The sequence below is a fragment of the Siphateles boraxobius genome, unplaced genomic scaffold (genome assembly GCF_051911475.1).
Source record: "Siphateles boraxobius isolate OS27281-9 unplaced genomic scaffold, OSU_SipBor_1 97, whole genome shotgun sequence".
In the NCBI taxonomy this organism is placed as follows: domain Eukaryota; kingdom Metazoa; phylum Chordata; class Actinopteri; order Cypriniformes; family Leuciscidae; genus Siphateles; species Siphateles boraxobius.
The window spans coordinates 176269-197668 of NW_027509227.1; the positions used below are offsets into that span (position 1 = coordinate 176269).

Sequence of the window (21400 nt, forward strand, 5' to 3'; positions counted from 1 at the left end):
CAGTCACCAATGGCTTCAGACGAAAGAGTGTGTCATACTCATCTGGCGCTGTCTGCTTCTTTTGGTCATTCACAACATCTTCCTCTGGGTCACTCATATGGATATTCCAAGATATGGCACAGAACCTATCCCTTGACATCACAGTGCTTGGAAAATTCACAGAAAAAATGTTTTTTCTCTTCCAATAGTCACTTACTGCTGGGAGCTTTAGAACACCCATGTACAGAACCAAGCCAATGAATTTGAACATCTCCGCAGGGTTGATGTTGGTCCACTTGTACCTTTTCCCAGCAGCAATGTTTCTCTCCGCCAGCTTGTTTGTGTTGGCACACAATGTCCTGACTGAATCAGCACTAAAAAAGTGCTTGAAAAGGCCAAGGGGGCTTTGCTCTACGGAGGTGTCCAATTGCACTCCAGGTTCACGTCTAGGGCAAAACCTGTGTGGAATGGGGGCCACATCAGGATCATTTTCAGTCTTCCATCCTTGTTCCAGCTGGTCTGGTGGTGGTGCTGGACATCGGACAGGTGAAAGGGACTGCCTCCTTCCCCTAGGACGCGACCTCAAGCCAGGGGTCGCAGATGATGTTGGTGGTTCTGTGGCAGTGCTGGAGGAGCCGGGCCGAGGAGGATAAATAGATCTGCGGGCTGCAGGAGACCTTGATCTGCGGGCTGCAGGAGACCTTGATCTGCGGGCTGCAGTAGACCTTGATCTGCGGGCTGCAGTAGACCTTGATCTGCGGGCTGCAGTAGACCTTGATCTGCGGGCTGCAGGAGGAGACCTTGATCTGCGGGCTGCAGGAGGAGACCTTGATCTGCGGGCTGCAGGAGGAGACCTTGATCGGCGGGCTGCAGGAGGAGCAGAAGCGGTGCTGGATGGAAATGGGCGAGCGGTCGGGGTCATGGGTTCAGCAGATGTACTCGGCTGCTCTGCAGTTTCCTGATTTAGACTATAACACACAGATTTTGTCATTAGTTTAGATTCCCACATATCAAAAGTTGTACAGCCTTACTAATAAAGATTAGCTATTTATCATCATGTGTGCATATTTTATGTTCAACTCATAGGACTAACTACAAAATTATTACTGGTGCCTTTATCATAGTATATGAGTAAATACAATGTCTAAAACCCCCTCCCATGTAGACAAAATAGTACAGGCCTTAGATAAGGCTTACTGCACTATTATTTCTAAAAAGCTACAAAAATGTTTCCCTAAAAAAACATTACAATAAAATGCAAAGAGTAAATACAATGTCTAAAGCAAACCCCCTCTCATATAGACAAATAGTACAGGCCTTAGATAACGCCCTGTACCATTATTTCTGAAAAACTACAATAACATTTTCCTAAAAAAATATTACAATAAAAATAGACAAACAAAGTAAACGAAATAGCTTATAAATGAAGATGATTACATGCGGCCAAAACGCGCAAATTGTTTGATTGCGCACATGGCGCACATGGCGCACATGGCGCACATTGTTTGAATACGCGCGCGGCACACCTTGTTTGATTACAGCTCCGTTATTTCTGAACAGCTATAATAAAATCAGTTGACTAAAAAACGATACAATATATATCAGACAAACATATTATCAGTAATATATTATTCACACTTACTCCTCAAATGGATCGATTCCGTGGAATATTTGGTCTTCTTCCTCTGAATCAAACCGATCTGGATCGGATCCTATTTCATTTTCCTCACTGTCGGCAAAAAGCATTTCAGCGACTTGCTCGGCAGAGAATCTCTGTTGTGCCATATTTTCTTCGAAACGAATCTTGCGAAGTACAAAAGAGCTGTATCTGAAAACTTTCAACTGTGCGCGTCCTAAGACCGTGTACAACACGTTGCATCGGTTATGGCTATCACACACACCTGGCGTGATTGTAAACACCTCCCCTTTGTCTGAGAGCGTCATCTTTTGTTTTTGATCTGTGATTGGTTCACAAACATGTCTGTGATTGGTTCACACACCACAACAGCATTTCATATCATTAGACCAGAATAAAATATTTCTTTGTTTTGCAGTAAAATGCAATAGATTTGCACTAAAATAAAAAATGCTTTTAATTTGCGAAAGTCAACACAGTATATGCAGAGGAATGGCAGCTTTTTCATAAAAAAAAAAGTAAGTTAATACCATGATCCGATCCGAAGTTATAAATAGATATTTGAGGGGTGTGTCCTTTGACGCTCTAGAGCGTCAATCGGGTTTGGAGGGTTAATGTAAATCAACCGAAACTCAAAATATTATGTTATATGAACAACATTTTTTTTTCAGTGTATTAGTCACATATATTTGTCCATTTTTAAAATGTTTTTAAATATATTTTCACATATATAATTGAAACCTTTTTTTAATTTTTTTGAAAGAAGTCTCTTCTGCTCACCAAGCCTGCATTTATTTGATCAAAAGTGCAGTAAAAACAATAATATGTAATTTATTCCTTTGATGGCAAAGCTGAAATTTCAGCTGCCATGAAAAACTGTACTAACTCTCAAAAAGACAACGGGAAACTGTCAGAGTTAGTACACTGTTTGTCAATATCAGCCCTATGTCTTTGTGAGATTGTAAGCGAAGCAATGTTACATTTAAACTCTCAGTAATAAATATCTTTCCACTGAACACGTTCTCGACGGTTTTCCTGTGGCAGGGAGTGTGTGCAGTGCCGGGCGTTCGGCACCGGAGAGAAGAAGGACACGTGTGAGCGAGACTGTGGCTACTTTAACCTGATCGTGGTGAAGGACCGAGATAAGCTCCCTCAGCCGGTGCAGGCCTTCCCGCTCATGCACTGCAAAGAGAGAGACGCCAACGACTGCTGGTTCTACTACACCTACGCCGTCAACAACAACACCGAGAAGGAGGTGCACGTGGTGGAGACTTTAGGTGAGCTTTCACACCGCAAACATCACGGTGTCGTTCAGTGCCAAACATCCCAGTCTTAGTTTCTGTGTGCTTGTTTTTATTTAAACATTTACTTACAGAATACAAACGAGCCTGGGGTTCAGGGACGGACAAATATTACGTCATATTTTAATTGAGAGAAAGAAAGAAAAAGAAATAATAATAAAAAATAAAGAAGAAAAATATTAATTAAACAAATAAATAAATAAATAAAAGTGGAAATATTGATTAAACAGATCACATAAGTATAACAATCCTCCCCACAAATAATAAAATTATAATATTAAATAAAGATTATACAAAAAGTGAGCATTGTCACAGTCCTCGTCTGCACCTGTCTGTCCTTGTCTGCACTACACTACCCAGAATCCTCCTTGTCTCCACACCTGAACTCACTCCCTCACTTACCAGCCTGTTCCTCGTTATCATCATCTGTGTCACCTGTCTTCACATCATTATGGTTCATTTGTCTCTGTATTTAGTTTCTTCTGTTCAGTCTGTCTTGGTCGGTTCTCGTCTATGTTAACTGGTGTTTGCATCCGCTCTGTCTGCCTGTACCTGTTTGTTGTTTTGATTTATAGTAAAGTTTATTGTTTATTTGAATTCCTCGTCTCCTCGTGCTTCCTGCCATACACCACCCGTGACAGAAGAACCGACCAACCTTAAAGAAAGGAAAAAAGGAAGATGGAGATCTGGAAACAAGCCTTTGTGGGAACCCGCCAAGCTGTGTTCCGTGGGAACCGTGGAGGTCACAGGGGAGGATATGGGTCTAGACTTTTTCAGTATCAACATCTCTGCGTCCAGCCCAATCCTCATCTCATCCGCCCTGTCGAGCAAGAGCCAGAGCCAGTCTTCGAGCAAGAGCCAGAGCCAGTCTTCGAGCAAGAGCCTGAACCAGTCTTCAAGCAAGAGCCTGAGCCCGTCGCCTGTTTGCCAGAACCGGAGCCAATCGCCTGCCCGCCAGAGACTGAATACGCCGCACTTGGATCTGCTCATGAGGACACGGTACTGATTGTGGCTGTTCTGTGTGTGTGGGCGGCACGCACATCAGCTCTGGCCCATGAGTCCAGTCCCGAGTCCCATGATGTGCTGGTCCCGTCCAGCCCTGAGCTTCCTTCGCCGCTGGTCCCGTCCAGCCCTGAGCTTCCTTCGCCGCTGGTCCCGTCCAGCCCTGAGCTTCCTTCGCCGCTGGTCCCGTCCAGCCCTGAGCTTCCTTCGCCGCTGGTCCCGTCCAGCCCTGAGCTTCCTTCGCCGCTGGTCCCGTCCAGCCCTGAGCTTCCTTCGCCGCTGGTCCCGTCCAGCCCTGAGCTTCCTTCGCCGCTGGTCCCGTCCAGCCCTGAGCTTCCTTCGCCGCTGGTCCCGTCCAGCCCTGAGCTTCCTTCGCCGCTGGTCCCGTCCAGCCCTGAGCTTCCTTCGCCGCTGGTCCCGTCCAGCCCTGAGCTTCCTTCGCCGCTGGTCCCGTCCAGCCCTGAGCTTCCTTCGCCGCTGGTCCCGTCCAGCCCTGAGCTTCCTTCGCCGCTGGTCCAGTCCAGCCCTGAGCTTCCTTTGCCGCTGGTCCAGTCCAGCCCTGAGCTTCCTTTGCCGCTGGTCCAGTCCAGCCCTGAGCTTCCTTTGCCGCTGGTCCAGTCCAGCCCTGAGCTTCCTTCGCCGCTGGTCCCGTCCAGCCCAGAGACCTCTTCGCCGCTGGTCCCGTCCAGCCCAGAGACCCCTTCGCCGCTGGTCCCGTCCAGCCCAGAGACCCCTTCGCCGCTGGTCCCGTCCAGCCCAGAGACCCCTTTGCCGCTGGTCCCGTCCAGCCCAGAGACCCCTTTGCCGCTGGTCCCGTCCAGCCCAGAGACCCCTTTGCCGCTGGTCCCGTCCAGCCCAGAGACCCCTTTGCCGCTGGTCCCGTCCAGCCCAGAGACCCCTTTGCCGCTGGTCCCGTCCAGCCCAGAGACCCCTTTGCCGCTGGTCCCGTCCAGCCCAGAGACCCCTTTGCCGCTGGTCCCGTCCAGCCCAGAGACCCCTTTGCCGCTGGTCCCGTCCAGCCCAGAGACCCCTTTGCCGCTGGTCCCGTCCAGCCCAGAGACCCCTTTGCCGCTGGTCCCGTCCAGCCCAGAGACCCCTTTGCCGCTGGTCCCGTCCAGCCCAGAGACCCCTTTGCCGCTGGTCCCGTCCAGCCCAGAGACCCCTTTGCCGCTGGTCCCGTCCAGCCCAGAGACCCCTTTGCCGCTGGTCCCGTCCAGCCCAGAGACCCCTTTGCCGCTGGTCCCGTCCAGCCCAGAGACCCCTTTGCCGCTGGTCCCGTCCAGCCCAGAGACCCCTTTGCCGCTGGTCCCGTCCAGCCCAGAGACCCCTTTGCCGCTGGTCCCGTCCAGCCCAGAGACCCCTTTGCCGCTGGTCCCGTCCAGCCCAGAGACCCCTTTGCCGCTGGTCCCGTCCAGCCCAGAGACCCCTTTGCCGCTGGTCCCGTCCAGCCCAGAGACCCCTTTGCCGCTGGTCCCGTCCAGCCCAGAGACCCCTTTGCCGCTGGTCCCGTCCAGCCCAGAGACCCCTTTGCCGCTGGTCCCGTCCAGCCCAGAGACCCCTTTGCCGCTGGTCCCGTCCAGCCCAGAGACCCCTTTGCCGCTGGTCCCGTCCAGCCCAGAGACCCCTTTGCCGCTGGTCCCGTCCAGCCCAGAGACCCCTTTGCCGCTGGTCCCGTCCAGCCCAGAGACCCCTTTGCCGCTGGTCCCGTCCAGCCCAGAGACCCCTTTGCCGCTGGTCCCGTCCAGCCCAGAGACCCCTTTGCCGCTGGTCCCGTCCAGCCCAGAGACCCCTTTGCCGCTGGTCCCGTCCAGCCCAGAGACCCCTTTGCCGCTGGTCCCGTCCAGCCCAGAGACCCCTTTGCCGCTGGTCCCGTCCAGCCCAGAGACCCCTTTGCCGCTGGTCCCGTCCAGCCCAGAGACCCCTTTGCCGCTGGTCCCGTCCAGCCCAGAGACCCCTTTGCCGCTGGTCCCGTCCAGCCCAGAGACCCCTTTGCCGCTGGTCCCGTCCAGCCCAGAGACCCCTTTGCCGCTGGTCCCGTCCAGCCCAGAGACCCCTTTGCCGCTGGTCCCGTCCAGCCCAGAGACCCCTTTGCCGCTGGTCCCGTCCAGCACTAAGCCCTCTCCACCTGCCCAGCCAGAGACTGTTCCAGAGCCTGTCCCCGACTCTATTCTAGAGTCATTGTCAGACTCCGTCACTCTCCCCAATAATTTTTTGGGGGGGGGCCATAGGGCTCCGCCATGGCCACCTGAAGGGTCCCCATCGCCATGGCCACCCGAAGGGTCCTCGCCACCATGGCCGCCCGAAGGGTCCTCGCCACCATGGCCGCCCGAAGGGTCCTCGCCACCATGGCCGCCCGAAGGGTCCTCGCCACCATGGCCGCCCGAAGGGTCCTCGCCACCATGGCCGCCCGAAGGGTCCTCGCCACCATGGCCGCCCGAAGGGTCCGCACCGCCATGGCCGCCCGACGGGTCTCCACCGCCCTGGATGCCCGAGGGTCCGACAGTTCCACCCTGGACGCCCGAGGGTTCGTCTGCTCCCCCCTGGCCACGCCCACGTCCTGCTCCGCCATGGCCGCCTGGTCCATCCTGGAGTCCATCCTCATGCACCCGGACCGCCTTCCCGTCACGGACTCCAGGATGCCCACCCTCCCACCCCTGTTCTAAGGCGTGAGGTCACGCCTACCGGGAGGGGGGAGTAATGTCACAGTCCTCGTCTGCACCTGTCTGTCCTTGTCTGCACTACACTACCCAGAATCCTCCTTGTCTCCACACCTGAACTCACTCCCTCACTTACCAGCCTGTTCCTCGTTATCATCATCTGTGTCACCTGTCTTCACATCATTATGGTTCATTTGTCTCTGTATTTAGTTTCTTCTGTTCAGTCTGTCTTGGTCGGTTCTCGTCTATGTTAACTGGTGTTTGCATCCGCTCTGTCTGCCTGTACCTGTTTGTTGTTTTGATTTATAGTAAAGTTTATTGTTTATTTGAATTCCTCGTCTCCTCGTGCTTCCTGCCATACACCACCCGTGACAAGCATACATTCAAGGTTTTAAAAACCTTTTCTTGTTACAGGATGTACACAAGGATTTAATATACACCTTAACATCTTGAAAGTGAGAAAAATTGGGGGGTCACTTTCTTAGTTTTACATTTGTAGATAAAGTATTTTGCAAGCAAATGAATGAAGTTGGAAAGAAAATGTACATTTTCATATTGCTTCTAAAAAATTAAAAACTCAAAAAATCCTTGAAATAAAGCTCAAAGTCTTTATATATATATATATATATATAGTTTACCATGAACTGGCAAAAGTCTTGCCACAGTTTTCTTGTATGATCACAATGCCTGAAAAGATGCAAAAGAGTCTCTGTGAAAAGTACATTTCACAGCTATACTGAATTTAAATTTCGACACAATGAAAGTTTTAGCAGGATAATACAGAAATAAGCCTAAAAAAAATTTCTTTGACCTTATTTACCAATAGATACTTGTTAGGAATTATCCAAACCTTCTTCCACTAAAGATTTTGCACTAAGTTGTTCCATCATGAGGAGTGGAAACACAATGATTAAGAAAAAGAAAAGGAATATCTCTATTATTTTTGAATGTTTGTATGTGTTTTGTGTGTCAGAGTGTCCGGCGGGTCCTGACATCATCCCGATTGTGGCGGGTGTGGTGGCAGGGATCGTTCTGATTGGTCTAGCTCTGCTTCTGATCTGGAAACTGCTCATGATCATTCACGACCGCCGCGAGTTCGCCAAGTTTGAGAAAGAGAAGATGAACGCCAAGTGGGACACGGTATGTAAAAAAAAGAATGAGTTTTAACTTTATTAAAACTTGGCCAAGTTCCTTCAAGTTTTTAATCAGTCCAAAATTCCCAGATTGTTTCATCGGGAGTGTGGTTTTCCTGTTTAAGAGCACGGTTTGTAGGAAAGCTGTCCGGATTTTAAGGCGGCCGTGGAACTGAAAGGCTTTAGGATTTTCAAGGCCTCTTTTTTCTGGGCGTGTCGTGGCCGGTTGAGGAAGTGTGTAAGATTCACTGCTGCCCTCTGCTGGGTCACCTGACATGATCACCCGGGTGACACAGAAGAAGTGCTTCAGGCTTCAGTGCTTCAGTTAAAAAAAATTAAAAAATGGTTATTTTGAAAATTCTGTACTTGCAGATAATATAATATTAATGAAATAAAAGACGACTTAAGTGCACTTAAATAGAGTTCACAGTAAAAAATGCTGGGTTTTTTCAACACAAATTTGGGTCAAATATAGACAAACCCAGCCATTGGGTTACATTTTTTAATTAAAAATTTAACCAAACGGTTGGGTTTGTCCATATTTGACCCAAATTTGGGTAAAACAACCCAACATTCTTTAGAGTGTAGGTTATACATACTTATCATAGTGATAACAGTAAATTATGCATAATTACATAAAACTGACCCCAAACCAAATCCTACCCTATCCCTATAGTAAGTACATGTAGTTTATTAATATTATTCAGTACTTAAATATATAATTACACTGTAACAATTACACCTTTAAATAAAGTGTAACCGAATACACTTTCATGGCTGTGTTTCTTAACACTTTGTGATAACGTCAAATTGGTTACACTTTATTTTAAGGTTTCATTGTTACGGTGTAATTATACATTTAAATACTGAGTAATATTAATAAACTACATGTACTTACTATAGAGTTAGGATTAGGTTTGGTTTAGAGTTAGTTGCACGTATTCATGCATAATGATTATTAATTACTATTGAGACTTCGTGTAACAAGAACACTGTAAAATAACGCGTTACCGTCATATTAAATACATTTTAAGTACATTTTAAATGATTATGCTTTAATAATCTTTTGCCGTATTTTAAAGAAGGACATTTATTTTGACTGACATGTACTCAATTACAAATTCATTATTTCAAATGTGTAATTACAGATGTATTTAACTATGACTTATGAACTTCAATAGAAATGACATTAAAGTATATTTTAGTTTACTGTAAATGCTTGTCAGTATATTCGGCAGTGTATTTGAACTGTATTTCAAAGACAACAGAAATAATTATGAAATTACATATAAAGATGTATAATAATTGCATTTAATATAATTCTAAACTACAATACATTTTAATTTAATTGCAATTAACATTAAATTACGTGTCTAAAAAAATTACATTCAATTCACACTTAAGTATATTCTTTTGTAGTATATTATTACTGTAATAACTACTCTTTTTAAAAGTTTCACACAGGAAATGAGGTATGATGTATTTAAGGCTGTGATACGATACTTACGGGTTTTTTCAATTTTAATTAGAATTAGTGTAATTCATTTAAATATTTATTTATGTATTTATTAGATTCCCACCATGAATAAAAAATATTACTTTCAGTATTAAGTTAAACAAAGTGGAGCTTCAGATTTAGTTTTAGGCGCAAATAATTAGATACAAAACGATTTTATGTTTTATTCTGTTACGATCTCATTGCATCTTTATTTATACTTCATTCTGTTGCTGACGTCATCATTCAGTATCCATGCTTTCCTCCTTTTCCTTTCATGCTCATGAAATCTGTCCATCTCTCTACGATCACCATCTTTTGTCCATCATTTCAGCTCTTCTGTGTCTTCATCTGTCCTTGATCTGTTATCTGTCCCTTTCCACTCTCAGACAGAGAATCCAATTTACAAGAGTCCTATTAATAAATTCAGGAACCCAAACTATGGACGTAAAGCTGTGGCTCTATAAGTTTGTATATCTCAATCCTCTTTCTGCATGTGTGTGTGCGTGTGTGTGTGTGTGTGTGTGTGTGTGTGTGTGTGTGTGTGTGTGTGTGTGTGTGTGTGTGTGTGTGTGTGTGTGTGTGTGTGTGTGTGTGTGTGTGTGTGTGTGTGTGTGTGTGTGAAACATACCTGTCAACATTTGGTTTTCAAAGTCCGGTAGATTTGTTCGGCGGGGGGGTGTTTATAGGCTCAAGTGTACTGCATGTGTTAAGTATATTATTTACATTGCAATACCCATGAATGAAAACATTAACTTAATTTATTAATATATCTTTATATTTTTTATTTGTATTTGTTAGTAGGCAGGTGATGAGGTCAAATGTCCAGTTTGGGACATAATAACTTATGTCATGATAACATAATGACGTTGTCCAATCTCAATGGTAAAGTGTTGCACAGAAACGTCACCTGCCATCATGTCTATCGGCTCGCTTTCGGGTTAAACTTTCCGCGACTGGGTTATAGGTTGCCAGGTTGAGGTGACAAACGGGTTGAAATTGTAAATGGTCTGTGGATTGTGTGAATATAATGCATTTAATACAATCTGGCCACTGGTCAACATTAGACAAACATATTGGTCCGATACATGGATTTCTCGTCGACGTCATCACTGCTTGCACACGCAGCCAGGAGGCAAAGGACCCGCGGTCTTCGTACCGGAGTAAAGGGTTTCTGATGGCAGATGAATTTTGATAGACATACCCTGCCATGCATTTTCAGTTAGCCGTAAGGATGTAACCAAGGCCCTTATGGACATACACCCAGGCATCAGGTTTTAATGCCTTGCCTTTAATAGGGAGCACATCTGACCTCAACACGCAAAAATCCGGTGCAGCATCAAAGTATTTGACGATCTGCACATAACCACATAGCACGTAGTTGTATGCATCAAGGGATTTGTACGCTCTAATCATTTCTCTTGTATACACACTTGGTGTCTGAATTAGACAACTATATATATATATATCAGGCCATACAATTGCTGGCCACTTCTTGTCATCCACAATCCAAAGATCGTCAGGTATTGTGTAGGGATCCGGCAAGATCTCACCATTGCTGAGAGTAAGTTTTTTAATATAATCGCCACGGTCGGAGATACTACTTCCCACATAATCCATTGTCAAATCTTTGATTTACAGTAAAGTAACGTTATATGTGTGCATTCATGATATGTTGCAGGTCGTAAAGTAACGTAAACAAGGTTAACTTATATAAAAGCAAATTCGGGCTCTATAGAGGCTATTACATTACTAACTTAGTCTAACATGATAATTCATACATGCATCACAGTATGTCCGGATTTTGATTCATAAACAGTTGGACGTTTTACATAATGTTATATTAATATGAAACACAAACAAACAGATCCAACTCTGGAATTGCAGTTTATTATTGAGTCAACAAGAAATTACAAACAATGCGAAATCTACGTTAATTACAATGTTCTTTTACAGAACTCGGCATAACAGATAGCGTTTTTTTGCCCCCCGGATGCGCGCGCATCCGGTATTGTTTGTATACAAGAAACCCGTGTATTATTCATAAAGGAGTTTGGGCCATGCAAATTGACCCTTCGCTAAGCCCCGCCCTCCCTAGTTACTGTTGCTACGCCTGTCAAGCTTTCGCGCCTGGCACGTCTATTACAGTGTGTGTGCACCGGTGTCAGACATTCCCAATGAGATAATTAGTCATTTTTGGCGAACATGTGAAATATCTGAGAGAGCAAGACAAAAGGGACTGCAGTGTGCATTCGAGGGATATATCCACGACATAATATGCAACCGATTAGCGAATCATTTCATAAAAATTGAAGTTAAGCCTATAGTCGCAGCAGCGCCTCACACGCTGACCATTCACATGGGAAACACACAGATTGAGGAACAGCTGTGTTCGTGCACAGCAGGGTAAGTGAAATGTGAAACTAATCTAAAGATTATAAATCAAACAGTTTATCCATACATTTTGTGGAATAACACTAACACCGGGAGAGCCGCGATCGGATTGGGTTAAAGTTACTCAGTCAGGGGTAGTAGGCCGTCGATTAACAAAATGCTGAAATATATTTTAAAGTATGTCAGTGAGCCTCCGTCTTGTCTTTAATCGTCTTATTTTACGTTAAAACATGTGCATTATGAACAAAGAACCGTAACTTCCAAGCAATATGTGTGTTTGTTAATCCTGTGGACGTGTAGTTGTGAATGTGGTCTCATACACTGCTGATCACGCACATCCTTTCCCCTCTTGGATTTTCGATTTTCGGGAAGGAAAAAAATTTCACTCCCCCGTCCAAACTTTTAGATCAGATTTGCACAATCCATACGCACAACGCTTCGGCATGTTTCCCTCGCTCGAAATGCCACCCTCGCCACTGGCACGTTTGGCCAGTGGCGGTTTTCAGGCGTGGCTTAGCGAAGGGTCAATTATGGGAGTTTCAATTATGGGAAAAATAACTAACCGGGAGATAGGGCTAAAAAACGGGAGAAACCCGGGAAAAACGGGAGTGTTGACAGGTATGGTGTGAAACAGTTTCTTTAACAGATCACCATTTTTCCATAATTTCCAACCATTTTTGTATATTATTTATATGTAGTTCAGTCATGAAACTCTAGAGGGCGCAGGCTGATCAGTCCTAAGCAAACACACCATTAGCTCATGGCACAAGCTGATTGGCTCTGCTGATCCTGCAGCCAATGAGATCGCTTGCTCAGCATTTAAATAGTCTGGTTGAGTGTTTGCTGTGAGCTGGTCCTGAAGCGCTATAAGCGTTCCTCTAAACCCCTCCACCTCCCCAGCTCCGCCTGCCTAGATCTGATACAGGATTCATGTGTGTGTGTGTTTATGCAGCAGCCGCAGATCTTACATAATCACAGCAGCGAATCTGAGGATATATTAGCAGTAGCAAGTCAATTCTTGCAGAGCAACAGCAGATCAAGTCCACCAAGACCAAATACATTAACATTGCCATGTTCAATAACATGCTAAAACTATTTAGAGAGTTGTCATCATTTTCCAATCTTGATACAAAAGGTTTAAGCATTGGGTAAAAGTCACTAATCGACTACAGCATGAGCATTGTACGGTGTTGTGCAATATTTAATCAGAGTTTGACTTAATATTTTGCTTTTTCTTCACTGGATATCAATGTGTTCATCAGAAAATGCTGTAAATAAATGTTAAATAGCTGCATGTGTTGTTTTATCTGCACTTTCTTAGGGTGGAAATGCATTTAGATGACACTTTTGTTTCTCATTTTTAAAGATATTATTTGTATTGCTTTCACAGGGAGAGAACCCCATCTACAAGAGCGCTGTCACGACTGTGATCAACCCCAAATATGAAGGAAAATAATGACATTGGTTTCACGTGCAAGAATGTTTTGGAAGGGATGAGTGTGCAGAATTACTCGGTTTTCCTTTAAATGCTTTGTTTTTTTCTCATCGTGGTGTCATTCTTTTAGACCAGTATTGTAGCTCTGTTTAAGGAAGTAGTGTTTTATGAAGAACTGGCTGCCTCTCGTCCCTTGCAAACGTGTACAGGTTGTATAGTCTTTTTATTTACACCGATATTCCTTCTTTTTACCCCCGGTGCACATTCACACATCCTCTCTTTTCGAACAGATCTTTGTGCTTCTGCATAAAGTGTTTAAGGGTTTCACTTTAAATTGTAGTGTAAAAGAAACCTTTTCCCAAAAGATTGCAAAAACTCATCACTTGCTATTTTAAAACATCATAAGTTTATTTTTTATTATATCTGCATTCAAACTGCTTCATCGTTGATGCTGTCAGTCATATGTTGGCATAAGAAAACTATGTGACCAGTGTATATGTGATTTTATTTTTTTGGAGGGGTTGATAAAAGTTTGGTTTAAGATGCTGATAATCTATGCATATTCATTTACTGTCAGAAACATCATGCATTTCATGCCTTTTTTTTTTTTTAGAAAGTGAAAGCACGGTTATTTCCCGTGTATTTTTGCTCTTAGAAACTCATTATGGCACGTGTTTTGTGGTCAGCTGCAAATGTGTGTGTATGTTATGTGTTATGATATGTGTTATATGTTGAAGTATTATGTGGCTCTTGACGAGTATCAGTATATTCAGGTGAAATCCTGTAGTTTGTAGTCAATCGGTGTAGAAAGCCAAATGTCCTTAAACGCTCATTAGAAATGAGCATAATTATTGGTACCTACAAATGAAATTTTGAAGTTTTCAGATAGTATATTTAAAATAAAAAATGGAAGTTGTAAGTCACTCATTTGAAACCAGAGATAAAGCTCTTTGCTACAAAAAAAAACATTTTGAGAGAGTTATGTGGAGAAAATTAAGAATTAGAGTGTAAGTTTTTTTTTCTTCTAAAGTTCATATCATATGCTCAAAGGTACAACAACTCTGTATTTTTACTTATTTTATCTGGACATAATAAGCATACTCAGTCATTTAAAATTATTGGAATGCTTGACAAAATAATAAATCTCAAGCTGAAGGATGATAACCAGATAGTTACTGCCGCAACACCCAATGTAGCTTGTTTTCTAAGTGCCTTTTTCTGGTTTTCTCTCAATATTGCAATTTTGAATTTATTTATTAAAACAAAATCTAAATGATTGTGATCTTGTCTTTATTTCAAAGTGGTAAACGCATTTTTAGCATTATTTAGGGTCACTGATAGGCTTATAACAATACTATCAAGAATCATTATCTTGATGTCTAAATAAACCCTTATAGTTATGAAACTCGGGTCACTGCTACTATGTTTATTATTATTATGTTAGTTTATTCTCAAATACAGTATAACTTCAGAATATAAAACTACTATACTATACTATTTTTGCAGTATGCAAACTGCTTAGCATGTAAATTGTAAAATTGCATAGAATAGCAGGATGATCTACAAGATGCAACAAAACTACTCTGTAAATAAAACTACTCTCCACATGATCTCAACTAGACGGCTTTGTCTCAACTTTTTCTATTTTTTTACTATTCAGCAATTGTTTTACAATAGTGCAAACATGCACCTCTTAGAAATCTGGAACATTTCCAAAAATGCATATATTAAACAAGTAGATTACATTTTAGATTAAAAAAAGGGAAAGAAGAGAGAAAAAAAAGATAGAGAAATAGATGATCGTCATTGCGTCATGCGTCGGGTCAGAAGTCACACCGGAACTAGATTATAGTTCAAAAAGTTATAAATATGAATATTTTTCTTACAATAACACATCGTTTCGATTCAGACGGCCTTTATTTACCCCCGGTGTCCATATGCATTACTTCAATGATGGATAGATTAGATGTTTTGGGCTTCACAGAAATTGTACTATTCACTCCCATTAGCTTGAAAGAGGAAGATATTTTTAGGCTATAAAACTCCGATTGTGTTCGGCTGAAAGAAGAAAGTCATATAGGCTATACATAGGGTGGCTCGAGGGTGAGTAAATGATGGTATGGTTTTTATTTTTGGCTGAACTAACTCTTTAAGTGCAGAAAGAGATGTTAACCAGCAGAGGGCAGCAGCAGATTACAAATAGCCTACAGTTTCTTACAAAAGCGATTGTCAACAAAATATCAAAATAAAGTGCGTATATTGTTATTTTTGATAACAGACACAAAAATGTGTATTTATTTATTTGTTGATAATCAAGTGCATTCGTAGAGAGAACTAAAAATAAAGAGTCCTTTCTCCCAGAAACAACACGAGACAGTGGACAGTTTGAACACATCGACTCACTGTTGAATTACTGTACCACAGATTCATTCATTATACACGAGTCTAGACTATGGACACTGACAGCTAACGTCCACAACACACTGACAAGGATACGTTTGTTCTATTCATTTACAGATGATGGTTTATCATTTACAGATAACCCTGGAAACGACACGCCATTGCTTTACAATAGACAGCCTCTTACGAATCATACTAATCTTCAACAAGCACTTGCATACGGTATATGTGTTGTACTACACGTTATGTCAGCATTCAGCAAGTTACACGCATTGTTTGTTCTTTCTTACTTATCCAAGCAAATGAAAATGAAGTTATTGCAGTTCTGCTCACGCCTCAAATGACTCAGCTGCAACAACAACCACATATTTACCATCCATCTCTCTGAGTAATTCATTTCATCTGAGCTATTTCGTGCTCCATTGTTTGTATAGTCATGATTCATGCACTAACAATTGAAATAAGTTATGATTATGGTTAACATGAGGGTAATGCACATGTGACTCAGCTGTTTTGATGGTTCTTACTAAGGAATCTGATTTGTTGAGGAGGGAAAAATTCAAGTTTTTGGATGTCCTAAAGGTGCATCTCATTAAAATATAGGTCATATCTCAAAAGAAGTGATATAAAATGCCTTCACCTTCCTGGCTAGAAGTGGTTATCTTCCCACATAGGCTAGCTAGATAATCTTACTATCCAGTGTACTACTCAAACCGAAGGAGATTTTCATTTGTTTGCATGTGTGTTACAGGTCTGTCTGTACACTTGTGCTATTCATTCCCAATTGTTCACAGATACAACAAATTACAGAAAACATTTAATTTTAAATAAGTAGCCCTTTATTGAGTGTTTTTAGCAGCTTTCAGAAAATGAAACATTTACAAATCTCTTTTAATCCTTGACTAACAATATCTGGGATATCAAATAAAAGACTTAAAGACTTTTAGATCTTGAGACATTGTTCTGTCATTAATTCCCTTTAAAGTGCAAATGCCTGTATTTTCCCTAGTTTTATTGAACCAAGATGGTCTCTTGAAGTCAGATATCATTTTTCTGAAGGAGTCTGGGACAATTTTATATTACAGGGACAGTTCACCTTTCTTTCTTCTGTGAAAGCAACCTATGAAAGCTTGTTTCTGCCACAGAATAAAACAATTTAAAAGATAATTGCGACTTTTTATCTCACAATTGCGAGTTTATATCTCACAATTCTGACTTTATAACACGCAATTGCAACTTTATATGATGCAATTCTGACTTTATAACACGCAATTGCAACTTTATATGATGCAATTCTGACTTTATAACTCGCAATTGCAACTTTATATGATGCAATTCTGACTTTATAACACGCAATTGCAACTTTATATGATGCAATTCTGACTTTATAACTCGCAATTGCAACTTTATATGATGCAATTCTGACTTTATAACACGCAATTGCAACTTTATATAATGCAATTCTGACTTTATAACTCGCAATTGCGACTTTATATCACGCAATTCTGAGATTCTGAGATAAAAAGTTGTAAACTTGCAATTGTTAGAGACAAAAAGTCAGAATTGTGAGATAAAAAAGTCGCAATTACCTTTTTTTTTTTTTATTCTGTGGCGGAAACAAGCTTCCATAGCAACCAATTTATCATTTAAAGTTGTAATATTTTGAATTTAACCATGTAATGTACAGACTCTAGACATAGACAACCAGCTAAAGAGCTTTTGTAGAAATCAAAACATAAATCAACCCAAACAAACATCATTCATGAAAACACAAGCTTACCGTTGTACAGTGACAATAATGCATCTCTTTCATGTGATAAATATTATGATAGGCTATATATTCTTTAATTGGCAAGAACATGGTACAGCTCTATAAGAAGCAACAGGACTCACCAGATGTGTCTCAAAACCTGTGAAAGGAACTTCGAATTTCAAAATTTTGAGTGTTGTCAGTCTAAACTAATCTTCTTCACGACACACAACTGTTTACTGGTGTTGTTGCATATTAAGGCCATTTCAAATCAGTTTCAAGATTGCGTTTAAGATGTTATTTATGTTGACCAGGCGTGCCCAACCCTGATCCAACAACAAGTGCTCCTAATAATCTGGTTCAGTGATGTTTGATCTGACCTTTGCAGGAAAGTAGATCTGGACAGAGTTGGGCACCTGATGTAGACCGTTAATCTCAAAACTACTTTTGGAGGGCCTCCATCCTGCAAGTTTTGTTCCAAAATGCTCCAACACGCTTGCCCAGAAGCTCCTAGTAATCCTGGAGAACTTTTTTAGCTGCTTGAGGTGTGTTTAATTAGGTTTCCAGAAGCGGGATTTGACATCTCTGAGTTGCTCCAGAACTTCAGTAGAGACTCAAGTCAACTCAATGGGTGCTTCTCATTTCTTATTTGTGCATCCTCGTTTCCTTCTCTCGCGTCTTAGCTTATGTTAGGGAAGGATCGTGTCATGACTCCTCAGAGAGCTTCTCACTCCTCGTTCTTTGCCTCCTTTTGGTGCATTTAGACAATTGAGATGTCCTTAAGGATGACTGAATTCAATCGGTTTCCGGGTCATGGTCATGGGGCTGGAGCTTGGAAACGAGGAAGCATTGAGTATTGAGAAGCACGAACCATGTCCAGTTCTGCTGCTGGAGGGCCACGTTCTGAAGAAATTAAGCTCCAACCCGAATTAAACACATCTGAACAAGCTAATCAAGGTCTGGGCTTGTGTGTTGGAGCTAAACTCTACTAGAACATGGCCCAAAATTGCATGCAAAATGAATCGGGTGCAATGAGGCTAAATGCTCCACAGGGTAAAAGGCGCCTTTGATTTTATTCTCCTCTAAACCACTAGATGGCACAAAACTTTCCAAAACATCAGTTTTTTAAGATGTAGTGGAAATTCCAGTAGCAGTTTTAACATTAAGTGACATGGGCATCTGACGCACAGAAGCCAATGGCACATGTCACTATGCGTATTGGCACTATCGAGTGGATAGTGACATGTGTGACTGACATTGGCATGTGCCAGTGGATTGTATTGTACAAAGGTTGTACTGAATGTTAGTTTGCTTATTTTGCTCAAGATAAGGATTTAAGTCCACGTCATGCAAACTAGAAAATGCTTCTATCTTACAGGCCGAGATCTGTCGTTCCAAACACCAAACGTTTGCGAATGTTCGTTGGAACGATGGTTTCGGGAAACACAGACTCGTTGAACTGATGATACCGACGAATCTTGCGAACATAGTTGGCTAACGATGCTTTTGGGAAACACACCCCAGGACGGTGGCCCTCCAAGAGCACGATTAAGCTCCTCTGCACAAGGTTTTGAGACACATCCACATGTTGCATCTTTTCAGGCAGTCGTAGGAATGCAGAAAGTATAAGATCTGTTTTTCAGAGGTCGACACCCTCAGTAGAAAGCAGGTATGGTGTGCTCGATCACACAGCGTCTGCAGTGCTGTCGGACGAGTCGAAGCGCCTCGGGTGGCACATCACACTCTTGTACGTTTAGTAGCTGTAGCTCGGGGCATCCCGCCGCTAGCGCCATTAGCCCTCTCCCCGTCAAACTCTCACAGCCCCTCAGACTGAGCCTTCGTAGCCCTTCACAACCGCGCGCTAATGCTTCTAGCCCAGCGTCCGACACCAGCGGGCAGCGACCAACATCGATAGACCGCAATCGGGGGCAGTTGCGAGCTAAATGGCTCAAACCCTGGTCCGTTAGCCCCTCGCAGCCCCGCGCATTCAGGTAGCGTAGCCGCGGACAGTAGCGTGCTACATAACGCAATCCAACGTCTGTTATGCGCATACAATGTGCTACGCTCAGATAGCGTAGGCGTCCCTCGAGACGAGCGACCTCACGCAAGCCGAAGTCTCCCACCAGATGGCAGTCGCTGAGGCTAAGCTCGCGTAAAGAGGAGCAGCGCAGTGCTAGCTGTCTCAGGGACTCGTCTGTTAGGCGGCTGCAGCGACGCAGGTAAAGGTGTGTGAGATGCGGACAGTGAAATGCGATGGTCCGTAAGCCTTCGTCCTCCAGCGAGACACAGTCCGTCATGTCCAGGTGTCTCAGGCCGATCTGCTGTCCGTGAAGAGGAGTGAGCTGGAGACACGTCTCCTCTGTCAGGCTGATACATGTCACTTTAGGGCAGCCTGAAGGGAAGGCAGGGAATATTATCGTTATTATGGTTTATGAATAGAAAAGTAAAGTTTATCATGACAAACTTTAAATATCTGGTTGTTAAGACTGGCATTTCACATCACAGATTCCAAGGGTGCTAATATACAATCACTAGTACTACCGTAAAACAGTGCTTCATATTTCTAAAAAAGTTTACATAAAGGTGTGTGAAACAGTTTACAATAGGGCTGCACGATTTGGGGAAAATGTCATATTGCGATTATTGAGGTCAACATTGCGATTGCGATATGCGACTGTGATATAATAAATGAATGGTTTCATGTGTCAACTTGCTTGGTTCTCAAGGAAAATGCACACACAGATTAGTGATAATACTGAAATGTGTATTTCTCAACTCAAACTAGCAACAACAACTAAATGATTGATAACACCTATAATGATCAATAAGCCACTGATGTGTGGATAAAATCCCCCCTCCCCACACACACACACAATTTTGAACATTAATTATAGCCGTCCAACATTAGAGTGATTCCGTCATTACAATTGAAAGCTATCCATTTTTTAAAAACATTTATTAGGCTTAAAAAAATATAACAACTTCCTGTCTAACAGGTAGTACATATACAGAAATTGAATAAAGTTATCAAACAGTCTGTGCTGCATAAATTATAAATTATAGACTAATCCTTATTAAAGTTACATAAGTTCTGTAGTCAAGAACTAGTGTTTTCTCTGTTCCCTTTGTTCTTTGATTAACTTTAACGACTGAGATAATTAGTGGCTACTGTGTACTGTCCCTTTAAGAGCAGCCGCTGCTGACAGAGACGCGGGTCTCACAAGCGCCTCATTCTCTCACGAGTCACAACTCTTCACGTCCATCATAAGACTGCTCTTATGTTATGAAGATACTCGACAAAAAGACATTTTGGCATAATTGTGTGTGTTATTGTTCATTCAAGTGCGAAAGAGAACTGTATTCTGGCGCGCGGTCTTGTGTTTGCGCATGATACTAGCACGCGTCTTTCTGTGAGTCACAGTCAGGACGTTCACAGGCAGCGCGCTCTCTTTTGTCTTGTCGCGCAGGAATGGTTTAAAAGTATTTGCATGAATAAGAGCCGGATCATGTAACACAAGCCAAAAGATGACAAAAATTAACAGATGCTGAGTTAATTGCGTTAATAGCCCTAATTTGTTTAGGCTATTTCATATAAAAATCGCAGCATGTTGCGTCATATAATCGCATAGCCTTGACATCGTGATTGCGACTGCGATGTGATTAATCGTGCCGCACAAGTTATACTATATGGTTCATCAATTAACATTAGTTATTGTATTACCTAACAATGAGCAATTCATTTGTTACAGTATTTATTAATCTTTGTTAATGTTAGTTAAAAATTCAGCTGTTCTCTGTTTGTTCATGTTAGTTCACAGTGTTAACAAATACAACCTTTAATTTTAATAATGTATTAGTAAATGTTGAAATTAGCATAAACTAAGATTAATAAATGCTAAAGTAGTATTGTTCAATGAAATGAATAGAGCTCATAAACGGCTGTTGATAAAGTATTCACACTTGAAACGGATTAGAGGCTTGGACACAGAAACTGGTCTTGATATGTAATGACTTAACCTGTGAAATGGCTTGGTTTAGGATTTAAATTTAAAGTTACGATGTAACGGAAGTAGCGACAGATCTTTCCTTCAATATTGTGACATGTTGTACACAAACATCAACTCTCTCTTGAATCCAACACAGAAGTGACTTAAACTGCAGTTCATCGACTGGCCACTAGAGACAGGCTCCAAAAGAGAGTCAATCCCATAGACCCCC

General features: G+C 42.6%; 2 protein-coding genes across 4 annotated transcripts in view; one reads left to right on the forward strand and one right to left on the reverse strand.

The window, feature by feature from the left end:
• The window catches only part of itgb1a (integrin, beta 1a), a 70731-nt gene extending 56422 nt beyond the window's left edge, over positions 1-14309 (forward strand). For 2 of the 3 annotated variants that reach the window (XM_077224992.1, XM_077224993.1), the window contains exons 14-17: positions 2660-2892; positions 7549-7715; positions 9593-9670; positions 12988-14309. In XM_077224992.1, coding sequence (XP_077081107.1) covers positions 2660-2892; positions 7549-7715; positions 9593-9670 — 478 coding nt within the window. In that variant the 3' untranslated portion in view covers positions 12988-14309. The remainder of the gene's footprint in view (positions 1-2659; positions 2893-7548; positions 7716-9592; positions 9671-12987) is intronic. The other variant, XM_077224994.1, reaches the window with a different exon arrangement.
• Positions 14310-16253: 1944 nt separating this feature from the next.
• The window catches only part of LOC143733320 (F-box/LRR-repeat protein 7), a 63869-nt gene continuing 58722 nt past the window's right edge, over positions 16254-21400 (reverse strand). The window contains exon 4 of the mRNA XM_077225001.1: positions 16254-19574. Within this exon, the coding sequence (XP_077081116.1) occupies positions 18838-19574 (737 nt within the window). The 3' untranslated portion in view covers positions 16254-18837. The remainder of the gene's footprint in view (positions 19575-21400) is intronic.